The following is a 24,167-nucleotide window of genomic DNA, read 5'->3' as shown; positions in this document are numbered from 1 at the left end:
CACTATGATGCGTCAGCAGTCAAGCTCAAAATCAATGACGTTTTTATCAGAATTCTTGAATGACCTGAATTTTCTAGGCCCTCTAACCAGCAGATGCCAACAGTACTTCCTTCCAAAGCTCCCACAAGATTTATCAGATGAGAATGAATCTTTCAAATAACACCTAATTAAGGCATAGTTAAAAAAGTATTTCAACCTAAGAAGCCACTTTTCACTGTATTTTCAAGTGACTCTTCAGATGTGCCTATTCCATTCAATTTCACTAGTTCATCAATGAAGCGCCTGACTTAGGCTGAGTGTAGTGCCACATTATTTTTGACAACACGGTTAAATTTAACACCATAAAAAAATTATAAGAATTTAGAGACTTCAAATTTGTCCTAAATTCACATCCTTATTTTGTTTTCAATTTTGCCCATTTGAGAGACAGTAGACCCCTACACACACAGATACTGAATCGCTTTTCACAATATTATACTTTTGTTCCGTTTTAATACTGATCAATGATTTATTTCATTTAAGAGTAATCATTTAAGTTTGGTACACTTTGACATTCATACAAGATACATTAGGCTTATTAAAATTGATTACGATTATAACACAATAGAGTAGTACTGTCCTACTATAAATAGTGTTATAATTGAACTTGGTTCATAGTTCATATCTTCTCCTAACAGGATAAGTATGAAGTATGAACCAAGTTCAGTTGTTTAAAAAACAAGGTGAATTATCAAGCTTTTTAGTGACAAATTTTCGTGATTTGATACAAATCATTTTCAGTTGATGTTTGCATTTAACTTTACAATAAATGTGTGCTTTTTAAATACGTTGTATAAATATAAATAATATGCTGCAATTATTTTCCTTCCAAAGTATTTAACATTCAACTCAACCATTCACATTTTCTTAAAAAATGAACTATTCCCCATCAAGCACAAATTTGATGTAGAACAAAATTATAGTATTAGAATGCCAAATTTAAAATGATTTCATTATTTGTTTTACAGTAACAACACATGTGGAATATGAGACGGTATGCCTATGAATACAAATTACCATTAAAGAATTTGGGTACTTTTTCAAAATGTCCATAGATTTACATTAAACTTACAGGGTTTGAAGATAATGATAGTGGAAAGCGTCCCTTCAATTATTACTTACTAAGGTGCTGTAGTTTTTGAGAAATGAGTAAACAAATGTCATGAAAATACGTTTGTAAATGATTAAAATAATTTTCGTCTCATAAGACAAAAATTAATTTCATGACATTGGTTTACTCATTTCCCAAAAACTACAGCACCTCAGCACGTAATATTTTCAGGAAAGCTTTGTACTATCATTATCTTCAAACTGTGTAAGTTTAGTGTAAATCTGTGGACATTGTGTTTTTTTGTCCCACAAAAGTTACACTCCTTGAATGTCTGCTGTAGGTCTGAGCCATTCAGATGACTGGGTCATGCTTAACAACAACTCAAAACGTTGAATTTTGAACATCTCTCAAATAAAATACTTCAAAATCCTTATATTTTACTTTGTGCTGCCAATTAGGTTGCAAAATATCTACCACAATAAAATAAAATCAGTCTCGTCTACAAAATTATGAAACTTTGAAGTAGAAATGTTATAACTCTCAGTGATCATGTAGCATGCAATGCAGTTTCATTGCCTGTAAAAGTTGCATTGTGTGATCAAGGCTCTTAGAAAGACAAGTCATTTATTCCACTGAAACAATGAATTAAATTAAATTATCAGACAATACTAAAAACAGTGCCTTGCATTCTTGTAAAAAGTCAGCCGTTAAAGTGAGAACATTTTTTTTTATACAAAAGTTCATACAAATATAAAGTGCATTTGACAAAATACAGATTTTAAACTACACATCTTATTCACAAGGCATGCAAGCTCAAATTTAAAAATTATGTTCCTTAATAATGCAATAGGTAATGTTTTCCCATTTTGAAAATTGAGAGTCAAAACTACAGAAATTTCCTATTTTGTTTAATACTATAAATAATACTTGAAGGATTACTGTTTGTGATTTTGAAAAGCAAATGTATTGAAAATGTATTGCAAACCTAAAATATAGGGGGAAACAAAATCTTGGCTAGGTTTACAACTAAAGTTTCTCAGATTTTGAACCACAGACCATTGGTCCACTTATTCAAACTTGGGCCAGGAATGTCTAGTGTCTCGGTGATAATCAACAAATCATGAAACGTACAAATCAGTCTTTCCATTGTCTCAGTGGTTAAGCCTAAACACCACAGAAATAACAACCAAGTCCTTGGACTAATTTTATAAAGCTGTTAGACAGAAAACACAGCTTAGCAATTTCTGTACAGTTGTAATGAAGTACACTCTGTGGAGTCTTGGCTGACTATGAGTTTTTGCTAAGCGGTTATTTTTTCATGTGCATGCTTGATAAAATTGGACCCTGCAGTGCTGTATTATGCCTAACACATACTTCTGAATGCATTCTTTTAAAAACCAAACCTCCACCTTAAAAGTTTAGCAAATAATATCTAAAAGGAACAAAATATCAGAGGTCTTGTGGTTAACAGAATTTCTTGTCAATTGAAATTTTCTAGCTACAAGAACAATACAGGAAAGACTTTCTAGAAGTTTTATTTTCTTACTCTGAAGCCTGATTTATCCCTCATGCAAATTGAGAATAAGAAGCAATTTCTTTTGGGGGGGATGACCGTTTGCATCATGTAACTTTGCTAACATTTGGAGCATAAACCTGGGCCCGTCTGAAGCTGCTTAAAGCATATGTCACATTTAATAGATGTTAAATTTGCATCGGGGATAAAGAATATTTATTTTGGTTTTTACCCATATACACCGATGTGTGAAGCACTGTATACTCAGTACTTCCCCGAGTCCTGTGGAAAAGAATCAAAGGAACATGACTCGAGTAGGATTCGAACCCACGACCTTTGCAATTCTAGAGTAGTGTCATACCAACTAGACTACCGAGGTTGCCCCGTAGCTAGAGGCAGTTCGAATCCTATGTTTAGCAGCAGGTATTGCAAACGATTTAATAGATGTTAAATTTGCATCAAGGATATTAAAGAATGTGTCACACTGGTGTTTATCAAAGACCAGTATCAACACTTGATGTGATACCACAAATATATGAAATAACAACCCTGTAAAAGTATGAGCTCAATCAGTCATTTGAGTCACAAGAAAAAAATGCAAAAATACAGTTCAGTGTAAGAGTAAAATAAAAATACAATTTGAAATCCCAACCCAATCATTACATCAACTTTTAACTTAATGTTAGTCACACACATTAATTCTTGTTTCTTTAAAAGCATAACATACTTTATAAGATAACACACACACTTTGCAGATAGTATATAAACACAATATTTATAAATTCATAGCAGATAATGGAAAGTACGGCAAACTTTTACATTTTGTTGAGTTGCTTTTGTTAAAAGTGAGTGAGCTAAGAAAAAAAATACTACAAACAAAAAATTACATTAAATTTGCCGTCACTTATATATTTACTAGCCAAAAAGGACATAATAAAATATAACAACTTTTACATCGTATAAATTGCACCTTACTCCAGAGCTGCCAACATTTAATAAGAAGTAGAATAATAAAGACTTGTAATGCACACATATCCACCCTGCTAGCTGGGTGTTCAAGGGGCAGTAAAAACCCCTAAAAAAAAAGAAAGAAACAGACACAACAAAAATTAGTCCTTGAAAAATTTGCATTTGTACCCCAATCAGGGGTAAAGTTATTACTTTCAACTTAAAGGCAGTGGACACTCTTGGTAATTGTCAAAGACTACCCTTCACAGTTGGTGTATCTCAACATATGCATAAAATCACAAACCTGTGAAAATTTGAGCTCAATCGGTCATCGAACTTACGAGATAATAATGAATGAAAAAACACCCTTGACACACAAAGTTGTGTGCGTTTAGATGGTTGATTTCGAGACCTCAAATTCTAAATCTGATGAGGTCTCGAAATCAAATTCATGGAAAATTTCTCAAAAACTATGGCACTTCAGAGGGAGCCGTTTCTCACAATGTTTTATACCATCAACCTATCCCCATTACTCATTACCAAGTAAGGTTTTATGCTAATAATTATTTTGAGTAATTACCATAGTTTCCACTGGCTTTAATAGGAATAAGGTTTCGATAGTCAGGGAGATTTTCCAAGTCTGTTTACCAAAACATTAAAAGATTTTAATTGAGGAACTGTTTGTAAAATAAGGGCCAGTTGACAGCTCTGTTAAATACTCTCACCTCCCAACAAAAGAAAATAAAAACACAAAAACTTTCTTAACAAATGAAATTTCCAAGACTGTTTATCAAAAACTTGAAAGATTTATTTTCAGTGAACTTTTTTGAAGAATCATGGAGATTTGACAGCTCTGTTAATCTCAACTGCCTTTAAAAAAGACAAAAGTTAAACCACAAAGCCTTTCTTAACAAATAAGATTTCCAAGTCAGTTTATCATAACCTGGAATGATTCATTTTCAGGGAACCTTTTTGTAGAATCAGGTAGAGTTGGCAGCCTCGTATACTCTCATCTTCCTAAAATACAGAAACAATAGCACCTCAAAGCCTTTCTCAACAACATCCATCAAATAAACAGAAAGGGAGAAAGAAAGGGGCGGGCCAGAGGAATGGTCAAAGGGATGATCTAGATCCCAAGAATTTCGCACAGATCATCGGCAGTGCATTTATCAACTCCTCGGACTGTTTCAGGCAGCCATGAGAACTCCATAACTTCTGTCTTGCTGGACGGAGTGCAGTGTGAAACTGAAATAAAAGAAAGACACCCAAAACAAAAAAATAAGTCATTGCTTTTGGAATCGTTGCCATCCTACCTTCATGCAAACACCCATTCTATAGTTTGTCCACTGTCCCTGTAGTTAAGAACTTCCCCCAGACTTTGTACACAAAAATCCTTGTGAAGTACCCAAGTCTTCCCCTATGGAGACCCTTTGTTTTCCCTTTCTGTTTTGATCTCCATGAGGTTGTGAATAAGGGAACCAACCAATAGGAATGAAGAAACTGTCTTATAATCACAGGTGCAAGCTTGCGTGTCACGCCCATGTTTCAACACTTTTTACCTGTCACAAACAAAGGTTTATACACACCCGGGTGACGCGCTCTCCACCAATAGGAATAGCAAAACTGTCCGAGGTATTTATGAATATGAAATCAATGCACAGCTGTGTACTCAAGACATTCAAGATAGACCAATCATCAACTTTCTCATAATAAATAATAATAGTAGGTATTTGAAATGTGCCAAATCAATCTTTACAGATGTTCAAGGCGCAGCAGAGACAATGTAAACACAAAAATACATGTACATATCCAGTGAATGCTAATCAAACAATAATAATAACACAATTTGAAAACAACAACATTGGGAAGAAATCAGAACCAAGAGGGAAACCACAACCAGACCTGCAGCATTAAGGTAAAGAAAGTCCTGCCAAAGCCGGTCTCTCTATGACAAGAACGTGCAGGCCAAGCCGAGCGATACCGGGCACACACTTAAACATAATATGAAAGATCAAAAAAGCAAAGATCATCAGCCTCTAAGAGTGGACGCCCTCTCTTCAAACTCTAAGTGGGAGCTCTACTCCTAAAATAATTATCATAGGTTGATTGCTCAATGGGAAATAATAATATAACTCAAAATTGTAAAAACGCATTTTAGAATAACGTACCAATGCGCTTAAAAGTGCCCTGGTCATTAAGCCAACAAAATTCCTGTATTTTTTCTCAGCTCCTTGGGGAGTATACAGCCTGTGCTGCTGCGGCGCTCAAAATGCTCCAAGGGCTTTTACAAACACACTATCAACCTCTATCCTGGCAGGTACCCATTTATACCCCTGTGCTTCAAATCTTGATGATCAAGCCACAGCTGCAGTCACAGCTAATATTTCAGCCCAGCCATACTTACATTTGTCTTCAAGGCTAGCCACGGTTCTATTCATTTTCTCACGATTGCTGGATGCGGCAATGCGGTGCTCTACGATCGGTTCAGGGTAGTCCTTACCGATGATGCAACCAGATTTTTCTTGGATGGCAAGAGGGGCTTTCCAAGGTTCAAAGAGATATCGCAGTGGCATGTTCCGAAGTACTGGCAAAAAATTCCTGTGAAATAATATATTATTTTATTATTATTTTATTTGTCTCCACATGTTCAGTCAAATTACACACAAGAGAGATATTAAAAAAAGATATGGAGAATGCTAGACTGAGGAGGAAAAGGTAAATTTTCCTATAACCTAAAAATTCAGCCTGCTGTTGGAAATATTTCTAAAAGGTACAGCCACGCAATATACCCCAGGGGGGATCGATAACAAATTACAAAGATATAACAAGTATTTTTAAGAGCAAGTAAAACAATTTAAATGATACATCTTACCATCCAGTTGATAAATCTAAATTCTCCCAGTTTCAGAAACGTTTTTTACAAAAAACGTCTTACACATAATCCCCCCCCCCCAAAAAAAAGAACATACAGCTGAATAATGAAGAGCCAGTTGGGCGGAGAGTGCACTTCTGGTAGTTATTAATGATTGTAATTGACTTAAGTATAAACAGAAGGACGCCAACCTGACAAACTCTCCAGTGGGGTCCATACGACGACCGTAGCGCACTGGACAGAAACAGTTCGGACACTGCAGGACCTTCTCAAATGCTGAGCTGGAGATCCACATCCAGTTGCCTGCACATATGCTCCAGTCTGCATCAAGAAGATACTGATAGAACACCTTCAGATAAACGCCAAATGAGAGAAAAACAGACAGAAATTGAATGTCGGAAATGAGGAAAAAGAAACAAACAAAACAAATACTAAAATAATTTTTAAACATTTACAGCAATGTGTGTTAGCACTGTACACTCAGTACTTTCTCAAATTCGGTGATAAAAATCAGTGATAAAAATCAGGCATATTAATCAGTCAGGATTCAAACCCAAGAGCTTTGCAATTTTAAGGGCAGTGTTTTACCAACTGGGCCACCGATTGCCTGATTGCTCGAGGCAGTTCGAATCCTTTAGGACTCAAGAAAGTAATGAGTGTACAGTGCTAACTCACATCGGTGTTAGGGTAAAAAACCAAAAAAGTATATTCTTTATCCCAAGAGGCACTTGAGAAAAAACAGACAAGCCCACCTTGAGTCCTTCCTCCCAGCTGATCCATAGATCACCTCGAGTCAAGAAGCAAGCCACAGCATGCCTAGCTACTTGATGAATCCATCCTTCTTGTTTCAACTGTTTCATACAAGCATCAATCCATGGATACCCTGTTTGACCCTGTGGACCATACAAACATTTTAAGGTTGGCGAGTAAAAACAAGTAAATGATAATAATGGGTCCTTAAATAAGGGAATCAATGTGTGGTGAAGAGGTTTTCAACTAGTGGTTTAAACCCGCACCGAGGCCTGGACTTGATAAGGGAATCAATGTGTGGTGAAGAGGTTTTCAACTAGTGGTTTAAACCCGCACCGAGGCCTGGACTTGATAAGGGAATCAATGTGTGGTGAAGAGGTTTTCAACTAGTGGTTTAAACCCGCACCGAGGCCTGGACTTGATAAGGGAATCAATGTGTGGTGAAGAGGTTTTCAACTAGTGGTTTAAACCCGCACCGAGGCCTGGACTTGATAAGGGAATCAATGTGTGGTGAAGAGGTTTTCAACTAGTGGTTTAAACCCGCACCGAGGCCTGGACTTGATAATTTTACTGAGACGAAGTTGAGGTAAATTATCAAGGACCGGCCTCGGCGGGTTTAAACCACTAGTTTAAGGTAAAATAATTGCAAAAATTATAATTGTTCAATGATTTCCTTCAACACAACACCCCTCCAGCTATGAAATGGTAAGGCCCTCGGTAAACAACTCCTTATAAGGAGATGCTGTGCGCGTCGCGTGATGTGGCACAACTGTTTCAGCCTTTGCTCTCGACCAATAGGAATGAAGAAACTGTCTTATAAGCGCAGGTGCAAGCGCGCATTTCACGCCCATGTTATAACACTTTTTACTGGTGTTATATCATCCGTTCAAACAACCCCTCGTGATGCCCTCTCGACCAATCAGTATGGATAAACTGTCTTAGGTATTTATGAATAGTGTTTATCACACCCCTACACTGTACAGGCTTTATCCCATCCAAGGGGCATATTATTGATTGCTGTGCAGACCCAGCGTACCTTGTGACATTGTGGCAATACAATTTTTAAGTTTATTAAGTTTACATAGACGGACAATAAGGAAATGGCAGGGGGAACTTACATTGGTCCATTTCTGGAGTTTCTCTTGATCTTCGCTCCAGTCAATCTTAAGGCAAATGTTGTTTCCGTTCATTTGGTCAAAGTTCTTGTTTCCAATGGACATTGTGTAGAAGTATTCTCGCCAGATGAGCTGTGCTGTCAGCTGGGTCGGGGAGATGACATTATTCAACTGGATAAAAAAAAAAGGTGTACAAAATAAAATACATTGAGCAATACACCTGCAATAACAAGTAATAATAACAATGGACATTTGTAAAGTGCCATATCTGTCAGAAAGACACTTCTGGAGCGTAGAAAATCTCTATTAACGGCGGTATTTAAAGGCAGTGGACACTATTGGTAGTTACTCAATATAATTATTAGCATAAAAACCTTACTTGGTACTGAGTAATGGAGAGCTGTTGATAGTGTAAAACATTGTGAGAAACGGCTCCCTCTGAAGTGACATAGTTTTCGAGAAAGAAGTAATTTTCATCAAATCTGATTTCGAGTCCTCAGATTTAGATTTTAAGGTCTCGAAACCAAGCATCTAACAACGTGTTTTTCTTTCATAATTATCTCGCAACTTCGACGACCAATTGAGCTAAAATTTTCACAGGTGTGTTATTTTATGCATATGTTGAGATACACCAAGTGAGAAGACTCTCGGCAATTACCAATAGTGTCAAGTGTCTTTAAGGCTGTAAATGACTGAACAAGTGAGTTTTCAGTGGAACATCAAAAATCTTTACCTCAGTATACGTGTCGTGAATTCGCCAGTAGAACCTCCTGACAGAGAGACAGCCGAAACGCAAGTAGGGGCTCAGACTCATGGGTGGGCCAAGAAGCTCTGGCATGTACTGATTCGGGAGACAATAACCAGCTTTGAAGGCCTGGATAAAAAAAGAGAAATGAGAACAAATACACCATTATTATGTAGGCATGGTATCAAGACCTTCGGGGAAAAAACGAAGGAAATTGTGATTGAGCACAAGGACTGACCTAAGGGCAAAAAAAATAGCAAAATAAAAGTAGAAAGAATATCATACTTGCTATAATGCCAGAGTTGTTAGAGTGTAAGAATGTTTTTATGAGGACTGACCTAAATATAAACCCAAAGAAAGAAGGGGGTGACTGATTGGGAGGCATCTATGGGGATGGGGGGCTAGTGGGGTAGGGACTGGTGGCACTGGCTATAATGAGTGGGGGGGGGGCTTCTCTAGAGAGGGGTGTTTTCTTACAGCAGCTTCTTTGCGGATTCTGACTTCAAAGAGTTCCAAGGCTCTGGTCTCACCACCAATCCACAGCTGTCGTTCCTGTTCTACATGCTCCATCTTTACTCCTGTAACACAACAACACAATCATACGGAAAATTATGCAGGTCAACTTATAGGTGAATTCAAAATATGATAGGATTCTGCAGAGGCTGTGAAGCGACCAGGGCCAAATTGTATGGCTCTGCTTACAGTTAACAGTTGTATGGCTTCTGACTGGTGCCCCCGAACAAAGATATTGACAAAACAGGGACACCGCCAACATAGGGCTAGATAGCTCAGTTGGTAGAGCGCCGGCACATTAATCTGGAGGTCATTGGTTCGAATCCCACTCTAGTCTTTGTTCAACCCCAAAAATCATTTCAAAACATTCACCCAGTCAGTTTCCCTTGTGGTTTATATTGATTTATATTTGATGACCAATTGAGCCAAAAATGTTATTTTACAATATAATGGGATAAACCAAGTGAGAAAATTAGTCTTTGACAATTACTCAACATTTCCAGTACCTTTGGTGACGAATATGTATTGTACTCACCAAAGTCTTCAAAAGGAGGTAACATGTAGGTACTAAAGGTTTCCTCACAGATGGGCAGTTTGACTCCCCTGAAGTCTGGCTCATCGCTGGCCCTATGAGGGAGTCCAATCATGGAGACCACCTCTTGGAACATGGCGTAGGTGACTGGAGGAGAACCACCGTTCCTTGAGATTACTCTGGTGGCATTAACAAGGAGGGAAAAAACACAGGAAAACTTGAGTCTACAAAACAATAGGCTTCTGGGGGTATCACAAGACCAACAAGGTGATATGCCAAGTCCTTCTTGAGTTAACACTTGGACAGTGATTGAACACACCTAGACTCTCAAATATGCATCCCCTGTGGAGACATCTTGTGTTCTTTCCATTGTCCCTGTACTTAAGATTCTACCATAAACTTTGTACACAAAATTCGTTGTGGAGCACCCTTGCCTTTAGAATTTCCCTACGGAGTCCTTTAATTTCCCCTTTTTTTGTTTTGTCCTTGAACCAAATATGGGGGTACACACACGGCCGACGGAGAAGGCAAACACTATTATGCCCCATGTTTGCTTCGCGAGCAGGGGCCAATTTCATAGAGCTGCTTAAGCAATGCTTAAGCACGAAAATAGCTCGCTCATTTTATACATGTCACTGGCCAAAATTTCACGCCACATACATTGCTTGTGACTGGTACTTAGCTGTTGTTTACTTTGCATAACAATTGAGTGGAGTCTTGGCCGGTAATCTGATTTAAATAAGCAGGGATTTTTTTGCTTAAGCAAAATTTTGTGCATAAGCAGCTCTGTGAAATTGGGCCCTGGGCATAAAAAACACAGGCTGGTTTGTGTCCAAATCTGCAAAATGACTCTAAAGCCCGGTTCATACTTGCGAATGAGATAACAATTTTGACCTCACACGGCTGTTTTTGCTACGCATGTTTCACAGGAGTTCAGCCAATTTTAACTGTTTTTGTTGTTAATTTGTGATGTCAAAATTTGTATTGCATTCGCATTTGCAGGAAGTATGAGCCAGGCTTAAGTTAGGATATGGACTTACTCATTGGGATCCCATAAGGTGTGTGAGACTCTTTCGATGCATTTGATGCCACGCTCCTCACACAGCCTCTTGACCGCATTGTCCCGATCTTGCCAGATTGGTTCAGGATCTTGCTCAAACGTCAATAAGTTCATTCCCCATTCCTGGTAAATTCAAATCACACAAAATGTTGACTCCATAAAAAGGCTGACCGTGTTAGTTCGCGACGTAAAAGGAAAACCATGCAATTTCAAGTGATACTTGTTTGGATCATTATATTCTACTTGTAAAATATCTTTCTGACCATGTGCATTTCATAACAAACGTTTTCAAACGCTTTTGACCGATCCAAGGAAATGTGTTCCTTTAAATTGGACCCAGGTTGATATAACAATGTACAATGCACTCACCTCAATTAACTGACTAAAAATCGTACATGGGTCACCCTTGAATGTGTACAACCTGCCACCAAACTCCTGCCAAGATAGACAAAGTACACAATTGGTAATTGTTGACAAATTAAATGAAGTCGGATAAACACCAAGATTAATTTATCCTCCTAAGAATTTTGTCTGAGATACCATCAAAGTTAAGCAAATAAGATTTCAAGACCTCCCAATTTACCATTGGTTCTTTATTTATTATTAAATATTTGACTAAAATGTATAACTAAATCATACGAATATTACAACAAAATATTGTAAGTAAATGATTATTCACGAATAACTAACCAAAACAGGTATAACTCGGAGGTAGATAACCAAATAATTAAATCATGATTAAATAAAGAATATTTAAAAGCCAAATAATTAAAGATTAATTAGGATTATTCTTATTGCCGCATTCAAAATAAGCGCATCTAAGAAAATGCACCATTTAAAACAAGGATCAATATATGCTTCCTTTATTCCCATTAATAATAATAATAATAATAATATTTGTAAAGGGCTGTACCTAGAATAGACTGATCCAGTAGGCTCCGCCCTCGACGCACGTGTGAGCAAGAACACGCTGGGCTTTCGTATGCCTTTCTGCAAAACTCTGCTGGGCGCGCATGATACGCGCACGCATGTCAGACCTTATTTGTCGGACCTTCGTTGCGTTGTGATTGGTCAATACGCAATGGGGAGGAGCTTAATGGATCGGTCTATTGTTTCGAGTCAGGTTGATTTCTAAGAGTTGTTGTTCCACAGGTGGGAGGTTGTAACTGATTGTTTACAAGGTTAATCTTCTGTTCCAAAAACTAAAGACATTTTTTTTTTTTTGGGGGGGGGGGGGTATTTATGTGACTTTGTCCCAAACAAGGCTAAAAGGCCACTCTGTTAAAGACACTGGACACTATTGGTTATTAACAAAGACTAGTCTTCTCATTTGGTGTATCTCAACACATGCATACAATAACGAGCCTGTGAAAATTTGAGCTTAATTGGTCAGCGAATAGCGAGATAATAATCACAGATAAAAACAGCCTTGTCAAACAAGAAGACCTTGAAATCTAACCTGAGAACTTACAATCAAATTCGTGGAAAATTACTTCTTTCTCGAAAACTATGTCACTTCAGAGGGAGCCGTTTCTCACACTGTTTTATACTATCAACCTCTCCCCATTACTTGTTACCAAGTAAGGTGTTATACTAATAACTATTTTGAGTAATTACCAATAGTGTCCACTTCCACTACCTTTAAGGGGGGCTTGAGAAAAACAATTTTAAAGATGAAAATAATACCTTTAAGCGTCTATCGATGTCTTCCAAGGATTCATAGAGAAAACGCCACCTGTTGAATCCACAAACCTTGGTGCCTAAGAAAAAAGGAGATCATATCAGAAGATTAAGAATGATTGGTGGCGTTCATTTTGCTACTGCACTCGATATCACAACAAGAACTACTGGAGAATAGATATCTGTCACACACAAACATTTCGATCCAGATTTAAAGACTTGCCCAGTCCCTTTGAGTCAGCTTCCGAAAAACAGTTGCCCTGCTACCGGTGACGAATACAAGACAAACAGTGTTGTAAATTAAGACTACCATGAACATGTACAGGTCTCAAATTTGGGGATAAAAACAACAAGACCCCAGGGCTTGTGGCTCAAAATGTTTACTGGCCCTGAATTAAAATGAGAACAAAACAAAACCTTATTTATACAAATTAACATGTAAACTGATTTTTGTTGTAGACGCTCTAGGACTTGGAGAATATTATTTAAACTATGTTGCTTCAGAGGGAGCCACTTCTCACACTGTTTTATACTATCAACCTCTCCCCATTACTCATTACCAAGTAAGGTTTTATGCTAATAATTATTTTGAGTAATAACCAATAGTGTCCACTGCCTTTAAACTTCACTGAAGCAAAGGAGGCCCTCATCTCCATGTCCCTGTTCATTGCCTTTATGCCCCTTGAAATATTCCAATTGCATTTCAAACTTCCCCAATAATAATAATAATAACAAACTCTTATATAGTGCATATTACAATAACCGTCTATAGACGTGAACAAAATAAGTTTTAACCATTGCAGGAATGAAGTATCAGGCCTGCAGGGGAAATAATTTCTCAGCCTTTATTGTGATACAAACATCGCGAAATTTCAATCACTCATTTGCCCGGCAGTTCAGTGAACCTGCTGAAAAGACTCCAGAGATTGTTGTTTACGAAGCAACACAATAATAAGTGCAGGAAAAGATTTTCATTTAAAGGCAGTGGACACTATTTGTATTTACTCAAAATAATTATTAGCATAAAACCTTAATGAGTAATGGGGAGAGGTTGATAGTATAAAACATTGTGAGAAACGGTTACCTCTGAAGTAATGTAGTTTTCGAGAAAGAAGTAATTTTCCACGAATTTGACTTGGAGACCTCAGATTTAGATTTTGAGGTCTCGAAATCAAGCATCTGAAAGCACACATCTTCGTGTGACAAGGGTGTTTTTTCTTTCATTATTATCTCGCAACTTCGATGACCAGTTGAGCTCAAATTTTCACAGGTCTGTTATTTTATGCATGTTGAGATACACCAAGTGAGAAGACTGGTCTTTGACAATAACCAAAGGTGTCCATTGTCTTTAAAGGCGCTGAGGTGGATTTCACAAAGAGTTAGGACTAGTCTTATCTCGAGTTAGGACCAGTTACTCGTCCTAACTTAGGACTCTCCATGCAATTTGTATATCTCCTAGGACTAGTCCTAACTCTTTGTGAAATCGACCCCTGGACACCTTTAGTAATTTTCAAAGACCAGTATTCTCACTTGGTGTATCCAAACATGCATAAAATAACAAATCTTAACTCAATTGGTCATCAAAGTTTTAAGAGAATAATGAAAGAAAAAACACCCAAGTTGTAACACAAGTTTGTGTGCTTTCAGATGTCTAATAAAAGGCTTCAGGCCTGTAGTCTTTAAATATTTGAGTGAGAAATTACCTTTTTCTCAAAAACTACATTACATCGACATGTGTAATACTATCAACAGCTCTCCATTGCTCGTTTACACCAAGTAAGTTTTTATGCTAACAATTGTTTTAAGTAATGACCAATAGTGTCCAGTGCATTTGAACACTAATACTGTATACACCAAAATGATTGAGCGAAAACAACGACGTATAAAATGATGACAGATTATCTGATTGCGTTGTTATTCCCATGTTATTACCCCGACTACTCCGGGGGTCCTTTTTATACTTCTTCACTACATCCTGCTTTCAAGTCCATATAAACACTTCCTCGCCCGGCTTGTCAAATCTATCAAAGAGCTTTGCAAATTTCCTTTCATTAATTTCCCCTGAGGGTGTTTTCTGTATTTATTAAAAATCGCACAACAAACTTGTTTTGTCCTTTGTGAAGTTGTCATACATTTTATAAACAATTATAATAAATTTGATGAGTGCATGCATGCAATTTGTTCTGCTTGAATACATGTTAATCTGCATACACTTATATGTACAAGACTTGTAACAAACAAAATTACTACCTGCAGCATTCGCGAACGGACACAAACCCCAATACAAATTTGAGAAATGAATCGTTGCAAAAGATTATAATTCATTTATTCATTCATTTTGTTGTTGTCTCAGATCATAGCCCAGAGCCAAATTCCAAAAGATAATTACATTGAAAACAAAAAACTCAAAAAAAGAATAAAACTTGTTTCAGACCAACAATTTTAGTTATTTTTTTATCAACAAGATGAGATGCTTCTTACCAAGTAAGTTTGTATGGTCATTAATTTTTAGAGTATTTATCCGTCTATGACCCCACCCCCAATTATATACTTTCGGTACAGTAAAAAAAAAAATCACAGATTTACAAATAATTTACAGGGTTTACAGAAGGTAATGGTGAAAGACTTATCTTGAAATATTATTCCATGAAATACTTTACTTTTTGAGAAAAAATTAAAACAATATCAACTCTCGATAGCGAGAATTACGGATTTATTTTAAAAACATGTCATGACACGGCGAAACGTGGGAAAACAAGGGTGGGTTTTCCCGTTGTTTTCTCCCAACTCCGATGACCGATTGAGCCTAAATTTTCACAGGTTTGTTATTTTATATATAAGTTGTGGTACACGAAGTGTGGGCCTTGGACAATATTGTTTAGCGAAAGTGTCCAATGGCTTTAAGCCTGTTGTACTTCATGCAAATGCAACTGCAAAGCAAAAGTTACAAAATTTGTAACGAACAGTCTACTCAAGTTGATATGTGCCCAACTCTTGCAACACAGGCGCAACATATCTTCGCCTCGATGTCTAAATTCGCTTTGCATTCTTTAAGGGGCACATTAGAGGCACTTATCACATTTATCATGTGTAATGTATACAAAATACAATATACGGAACCGTAAAGAAATGAAAATATTTTGTATATTGCCTTATTCATATAAGGCTAGAAATCTCTCGGAAGAAAAACAGAATAAATGGAAAAATAACGAGGGACGAGTGAAATAAATTGGATTATTCAGATCCAGATATGAGGAGAATATGAGGAGAAATTCCCCTTGAATTGATCTCCATTTACATACAAACGTTGAGCTTAAAATTTGATAATCTCCTCTGAAAATAAATCTACGTATTATTGGCTGAGCAATCTGTGATTTTGCTATGTTTTTTGTTTCTGTTTTTTTTTTCTTCCTTCAATTTAAAGGAACACGTTGCCTTGGATCGGACGAGTTGGTCTATTAAAAGCGTTTGAAACCGTTTGTTATGAAATGCATATGGTTAGAAAGATGTTTTAAAAGTAGAATATAAAGATCCAAACAAGTATCACTCGAAATTGCACGGTTTTCCTTTTACATCAAAATTTGACTCCCATAAATGGCCGACCGTGTTAGTCGACAGGGTAAAAAGAAAACCACGCAATTTCACAGGCATATATTTGTGTAGATCATTGTATTCTACTTTTACAATATCTTTCTAACCATATACATTTTACAACAAACGGTTACAGAACGCTTTTCAAAGACCAACTCGACCGATCCAAGGCAACGAGTTCCTTTAATTATTCATAGGGAAAACCCTAATAGGGTCCTATGGAAAAATAACAAGGGAGGAGTGAAATAAATTGGATTATTCAGATCCAGGATATGAGGAGAATATGAGGCGAAATTTCTCTTGAATTGCTCTCTATTTACATACAAATGTTGAGCTTGAAATTTGATAATCTCCTCCAAACATAAATCTACATGTTAGTGTTATTGGCTGAGCAATCTGTGATTTTGCAATGTTTTTTTGTTTCTGTTTATTTTTCCTTCAATTTAATTATTCTTAAGGAAAACCCTATTAGTGTCCACCGACTTTAAAGACAGTGGACATTATTGGTAATTGTCAAAGACAAGTCTTCTCTCTCGATGTATCTCAACTTATGCACAAAACCTGTGAAAACTTGAGCTCCATCGGTCATCAAAGTTGCGAGATAATATTGAAAGAACACCCTTGTCACACAAAGTTGTGTGCTTTCAGATGCTTGATTTTGAGACCTCAAATTCTAAATCTGAGGTCTCAAAATCAAATTCGTTGAAAATTACTTCTTTCTCAAAAACTACGTCACTTCAGAGGGAGCTGTTTCTCACAGTGTTTTATACTATCAACCTCTCCCAATTACTTGTAACCAAGCAAAGGTTTTATGATAATAATTGTTTGAGTAATTACCAATAGTGTCCTCTGCCTTTAAGCCAGAAATCTCTAGGGAGAATAACAGAATAGGTGGAAAAATAACAAGGGAGGAGTGAAATAAATTGGATTATTCAGATCCAGGATATGAGGAGAATATGAGGAGAAATTTCCCTTGAATTTTTCTCTATTTACATACAAATGTTGAGCTTAAAATTTGATAATCTCCTCCGGACATAAATCTACATGTTATTGGCTGTGTGATCTGTGATTTTGCTATGGTTTTTGTGTAAGTTTTTTTTCCCCTTCAATTTAATTATTTATAGGGAAAACCTTAACCAGTTATCATAAATTAGCATTTGAGTTTGATAACCTCCTCTGAGAATAAATCTACATGTTAATGGCTGGTAATCTTTGATTTTACTATGTTTTTTTTGTTTGTTTTTTTCCCCCCTTCAATTTAATTATTCATGGAAAAACCTTAACCAGTTATCATAAATTACTATTTTTGTCCAATTTAATTTTCTAAAGGTAAACTCCAACCAGTTATCATAAATTAGCATCTGATAAAAACCAATTAAAATTAAAAGTTAAAAAACTGGGGGAAAAGTACATAAGATATGCACCAGAGGACTACATGTAAATGATACAAGATATTTGTGCTGAACGATAATTTGGAATTCCCAACTGGAACTGTTTTGTACTACCGGTACTTTTGAACCTGCTAGAATACCGTATATAAATTGCAAATTGTGAAAATTGTTTTGCGCAGGTAGGTTATTCATGCAAACAGAAAGTTAAGTGACAAATATACGTTCTAAGGAGTTTAAGAATTTCCATTAAAAATCCTATCTCAATAGAAAACTAATTCGTCTGGGATGGCTCGGTAACGAAGGGAATTATTTTCAAGATGGATTCAGAAAACCAACTAGGTTTCTGAATTTTCTCTGGCCTACAAAGAATAATAAATAGAAAATTTATTCAAATAATAATTGCAGACTATAATTTAGACTTTAGCATCTTGAAAACACTAAAGTAGTATAAAGAACACTTGTAGCTAAATAATGTAGCTAAAGTAGTATTTTTATAATCCTCTTATTTATTAAACTATTTATTAATTTTACTGAAGAAATTGGCAAGGTGCTTACTGATGAGGAGTTAGGGAGATGAGTGTTTACAACATCTTTTAGAGGGCAAGGCCAATTTCATTTTGTAAGGGCACTTCCTAGAAAATCTTAAAGTGAAGGCATATGTTTGGTCATCTCTCTTAAAATTAATGAGGGAATCAATGTGTGGTGAAGAGGTTTTCAACTACTTAATGGTTTAATCCCAACGAGGCCTGGTTCTTGATAATTTTACTGAGACGTAGTCGAGGTAAATAATAAAGAACCAGGCCTCGGCGGGTTTAAACCACTAGTTGAAAACTGATTCAACACACTTTGATTCCCATTCATAAATACCTTTTCGGTCAAAAACATCACTTTTTGGTAAAAAAGTAAAATATATGCAAAAGTTATAAAGTGTTCAATGATTTCATTCAACACATTGCCCTCCAGCTATGAAATGGTAAAGCCCTCCGACCCCCTCTGGTAAACCACTCCTTATAAGGCAATGCTGTGTGCGTCGCGAGTATAATTATTATTATTATTATTATTATTATTATTATCGCGTGATGTGGCACAACTCGTCGTTCGTACCACGAACTGAACTTACTCATTCACTGTTTTAAAAAACGTGTTCAGAGAAAATCACGATTGAAGTTGCACTACTTTTGAAACTGCTGGTTCGGAGTCTGCTTACCAACTTTATTGTATTATTTTATGACGAAAACATAGCTGAATACTTTATTCATACAGAACTATCAATGTGTTTTAATCCCTAAAACTATCTTAATAAGTAATTAATTCCTAAACAGATGGGTCACTTTGTGAAATTGAAAATTTCATTTTTGCCTGCAGCGCGCTGTGTACAAACCAATGCGTAATAGAGACCTATCGAGATCGGTCACTTTGTGAAAATACTACGCTCCCCATTTAGGTCACTTCGTGGTACAAAAATGTGCATGCGCGCCATAATCGCGCGCGCTGTAGCGCATAGTTTAACCATTGGTAAAGCGACGTATCTAGATAGGTCACTTTGTTAAAAGACAAAATGGCAAGTCCAGCGATGCGTCGTTTATACTAATTAGTGTAATTACCAAACTATTACATATTAGGCACTGAAACTTGCTAATAATGTTAACAGCATTGAGTTTGTCAATAATTTGTTTTAAAACAAATTTGCAAAAATGTGTGATTTTGTGTCAGTTAGGTCAGTTCGTGGTGCGACCGATGAACTGTTTCAGCCGTTGCTATCCACCAATAGGATTGAAGAAACTGTCTTAAGCACAGGTGGTGCAAACTCGCGTGTCGCGCCCATGTTTCAACACTTTTCACTGGTTATAAACAAAGGTTTATACACACCCACGTGATGCGCTCTCCACCAATAGGAATAGCGAAACTGTCTGAGGTATTTATGAATGCCAATTAAAAGCTTTTGGTTTAAAGCCTAACATACATGTAAATCATTTTGAGAAACATTTCAAATCGAAGTAATGTGGTTATTTAAAAAGATCAGTTTTTATGCTCAAAAATTTAAATCGGAGAATCAGATTGTGTATTCATTTAGGAATTATTCTTCCTGCGATAGGAACTTCTGACTCAAATATTAGAAGACTTCAGGCCTGAAGCCTTTTAATATGCATCTGAAAGCACACAAATTTATGATACGAGGGTGTTATTCTCAAAATTTTCAGAGATTTGTTATTTTATGCATGTTTGGAAACACCAAGGGCGAGTGATAATACTGGTCTTTGACAATATTACCAAAGGTGTCCAGCGCCTTAAAACAGAATGCTGATGAAGACATGTCCTTGCCGATATGGGCATAAGTAATCAAGGAGGTTCATAAGTAATCAAGGAGGTTCATAAGTAATCAAGGAGGTTCATAAGTAATCAAGGAGGTTCATAAGTAATCAAGGAGGTTTCAAACTCTGAATCAGGCAGAAATCACTGTGCACATGATTACCTCTCATCAGCTTAAATATCTTATTTCTTATTTTCCCGTTTTAAGTTGGCAAAGTACAACTCACCAGCCACTTCGCCGTCAAAGATAAATATCGGATACAGCTCATCACCGAGATTGATGGCATCAAGGAGGCTCGGGTTGTCATGGAGACGCAGGCCATGGCGAAACCAGTGTACAGCAATAGTGGTCTTCCTCGGGTCTTGACCCGATTGAGGTTTTGAAGGCATACTGGTGAAACTAATCCTGGAAAACAAAAACATTATAAAACCATTTTTTGTGTGTGGTTTTTTTTTTTCAGTAAAAAAATGATGCTAAAGTGCTATAGCTCTCGATTCCACATGCACAAGAGCAGGAAAGGGGCATGTGAGGCTTGCTAGTAACTGGACAAAAAACTTCCATTAACATTTAAAGTGGGGTCATTTATTTTTTAACTAAATACTTTAACAAGCATCTACACAAATCGTTCATGTGATGAGAACCATAAGTCTAACATTAAATTTTATATGTATTGGGATGAAAGGGTACTACAAATGAATATCAAAACAACACAAAAAGCTGGGGAGTGATTAGATGGTCTCAAGAGGAATGCTTTGGCAACAGCTTATCTGAGCAACAGGATGCAAGAATATAGTAGTCATAGCCGTGTTGTTTTGTTGTTGATAATGTAAAGATAAATACATAAAATCACTGCTTTTGTTGAACAGTAAGTTGATTCACATCTTCTAAGAGTCATTGCAGACAAAAGAAGATCTGAAATAAGATATAGTGTTAAGATGTGGTATATAGACTTCCAGGCAAAGATTTGTGGAACAGTTTGATTGTTTTAATCCTATATAAATGGAGATACATGTACAAGAAAATTAACCTGTTAAAATTTCATTTCAAAAGGTAGTAGCGTTTCTGAGATGCCGCTGAAAATCTAAAGCGGAATGTCCACTCAGGAAGAAGAATCCAAAATGGAATACACAAACTGAACAAAATTAAAAGGAAATTAATGCATACTTACTACATTGTTGACATATAAAAACAAGAATTTTTATGTTTTTAAAAAACCAACGGGCAATATCGATGGTCTGGTTGGTAAGACACTGCTCTAGAATGCAAAGGTTGTGAGTTTGAATCATCCAAAGTAATTTGCCTGTGATTATTTTTCACAGACTTCGGGAAAGCCTTGAGTATACAGTGCTAACACACATCAGTGTACATCGGTAATACAAGTATTAAAATTCTATTTAATACATTGTTGACGGTTGTCTGAAAGTTCTGTCTGAATTTCTCTTCCTTTCCCGAGATCTTTATCATCTTTCTAACTAATTTATATAGTGGTTAATTGTAAACATGTATACATTGATACGAAAATGTCAGCCTCCCCACAGGGCAGACCACACACATGAATTATTCTTGACTTATGTATAAACTGTAAAACATAAACTGTAAAGCTATGTGTTTCTTGGTTACTAATGAGAGACTTTATTGCTTGCTGCATACTGCATTAATGTCACAGCATCTGAGGATTTTTAAACCTCCATCAATGGTAATTAAAAAAAAAAAATTATTTTGGACAATTACTTCACAAATCCCTTTGTGGTTGAGATGACCAAACGACAAATCCTTGCATTCTCCGGATCGGTCTAATTGTAATGTCTAATTTCTCCAAAAAACTTGAAATCCAGCGTACTTCACTTTAGCAGGGAATTTTTGCTTGTACTCGTGCGTTACACATCAAGCATAGCAATTCGGCGTCTGTACAGTAAGCGGAGAAAGGTGATCGCATGAAGTGCAGAAATCAGCGGTAAGCAGAGCCATGAAATTGGACCCTGTACTCGATGCAAGCCTGGCTTGAGGTTACGAATTTATAAATGTACCTCGTGTGAAAGGACAACCATATTTAAAGTTGCCAGGGTCCCTTGTAAAATCTTGTCAAACATTGCTACATTTTGTCGGAGGTCTGGATCTATGACAAAATCTTACACTAGCAGAAGTTTTGACCAAGGGCGTGCAGTACATCATCGTGGGAAGGGAACCAAGATTTTGTCGTAGCTTCGGTCCTCCGACAAATTGTAGCAATGTTGGACAAGATTTTAAAAGGGACACTCTAAAAATTGTTGTCCTTTCACACGAGTATAAAATTTTACAACCACGCTACAATTTAGCAAGGGACCCTTGCTAAATTGCTCTCGTGTGAAAGGGGCACCCAGATTGGACATGGGGTTATAGTTTGTTTTTTGTCAACTTGTTTTCACATTTCATAAAGTACAATAAAAGTCACTGCATTAGAATGTTTTAGCTGAATACAGTGTCTACTTTGCTGCGAAATCAGCAAAAAAAATGTGTCACAACATTTTTAGAAGAACGTTGAATCCATTTGGATTAAGTGAAGTGACAGCGAGTACCAAACACATCTCTAACTACACCAATTCTTAACAGACACAACTCTCATACACAAGTCTCTAATTGCACAAGTTCCGAACAGACAACCCTCCGAAAACAGTTTCAGGTGAAAATCCTGTCTTAAAATACGTTTATCACCAACTGCAGGGCTTCTCATCAAGTAAGTTTTCATTTATGATTAATTTTTGGAGTATATTACCAATCTACATGTAGGACCTAATGAAATCGCTGAGCCACAACCATCTGTTACTTTGAGATGGTTGGGTTGGTGTACATGTAGTGATATCAATCTCCCCCTTCCACCTCTAGGAGCTCACTATAGGGCCACTACAAGGATTTGTTTTTGACAGTCCCTGCCAGACTGCTTAGGTTTCCCCTGGAAGAATTCTCCAGTGAAGAATTATCCAGCAATAGCTGTAACATCCTTGTTTTCTATCCACTGCAAGGCTAGTACACTGATTAAGCTCACGTTCTCTGAGAATCCTTGGCTTCAATTTTTTTTTTTTTTAAATCATGAAATAAACTGAGATATATGCATAAAATTGCATTTAACAACGTCTGGAAGCTAGTACTACCGCAGCCTTCACTTAAACTTGTAAGAATATTGTCAAGCTATTTTTTTTCAAAAAAAAAGATTTGCCTTTACTCGTCTTTTGGGAAACATGTCTGCCATTTCTTTGCCAAAAAACCTCTACATCGTGAAAAAAAAGCAATTTGCTTTTGCTTGTTAATAAATATTAAAATTATTTATATTCATAAGTTGTTTAACTGAATTTCGGTTTTGCTTTTCTTGATTTTTGTTTTTGATTTTTTTGTTGTTGACACCCTCAGTTATTTCTTTTGACAGCCCCACACCCAAAATCTTGAAAAGAAAATCAACATTTTAAAAAATCTACAATTCTGAACAGCCGGCCCCTAAGGGCAAACAACTCACAAAATACTTCACCCTGATAAAAAATTAACATTTGTTTTCTGATGTTTTTGCTGTACGTACGTTAGCCAAGAGAACCATTTTAACATGGGGTGGAGACTTTTTCCCTGCTTTCATGCGGACTCCATCTATATTGGAAAATTAGTGCGTCACGAAACTCAATTTCACCTTGGAGCCCCTTTTTAAATCTGCATGGAAATTGTACTTGATATATTACAATTTTGTCCGTGTCACATCTGCACTGCATTTGATATTGTTACTGTGAACAGCATGCATATAAGTAATTACTTTGAAAGACCTTTTCAAATGATTTGCCCAAGAGCCATTTCTATTGCAATCATAAATGTCTCTCCGCAGACCAAAACATTTAAAGGAACTCGTTGCCTTGGATCAGTCGAGTTGGTCTTTGAAAAGCGTTTGTAACCGTTTTTTTATAAAATGCATACTGGTTAGAAAGATGTTGTAAAAGTAGAATACAATGATTCACACAAACATGCCTCGAAATTGCACGGTTTTCCTTTTACCTCGTCGACTAACACGGTCGGCCATTTATGGGAGTGAAATTTTTGACT

General features: G+C 36.6%; 1 protein-coding gene across 2 annotated transcripts in view; it reads right to left on the bottom strand.

Moving 5' to 3' along the window:
• Positions 1 to 490: 490 nt before the first annotated feature.
• LOC139939937 (cryptochrome-1-like) overlaps positions 491 to 24,167 on the bottom strand; it is a 33,380-nt gene continuing 9,703 nt past the window's right edge. For both annotated transcript variants that reach the window (XM_071936104.1, XM_071936105.1), the window contains exons 2-13: positions 20,338 to 20,516; positions 12,825 to 12,898; positions 11,508 to 11,573; positions 11,119 to 11,261; positions 10,082 to 10,257; positions 9,511 to 9,611; positions 9,022 to 9,162; positions 8,292 to 8,459; positions 7,176 to 7,316; positions 6,615 to 6,772; positions 5,956 to 6,149; positions 491 to 4,796 (exon numbers count right to left, since the gene is read on the bottom strand). In XM_071936104.1, the coding sequence (XP_071792205.1) occupies positions 4,678 to 4,796; positions 5,956 to 6,149; positions 6,615 to 6,772; positions 7,176 to 7,316; positions 8,292 to 8,459; positions 9,022 to 9,162; positions 9,511 to 9,611; positions 10,082 to 10,257; positions 11,119 to 11,261; positions 11,508 to 11,573; positions 12,825 to 12,898; positions 20,338 to 20,516 (1,660 nt within the window). In that variant the 3' untranslated portion in view covers positions 491 to 4,677. The remainder of the gene's footprint in view (positions 4,797 to 5,955; positions 6,150 to 6,614; positions 6,773 to 7,175; positions 7,317 to 8,291; positions 8,460 to 9,021; positions 9,163 to 9,510; positions 9,612 to 10,081; positions 10,258 to 11,118; positions 11,262 to 11,507; positions 11,574 to 12,824; positions 12,899 to 20,337; positions 20,517 to 24,167) is intronic.

This window comes from Asterias amurensis, chromosome 7 (assembly GCF_032118995.1).
Source record: "Asterias amurensis chromosome 7, ASM3211899v1".
NCBI lineage: Eukaryota > Metazoa > Echinodermata > Asteroidea > Forcipulatida > Asteriidae > Asterias > Asterias amurensis.
This window is presented reverse-complemented; position numbering and strand designations above follow the sequence as displayed.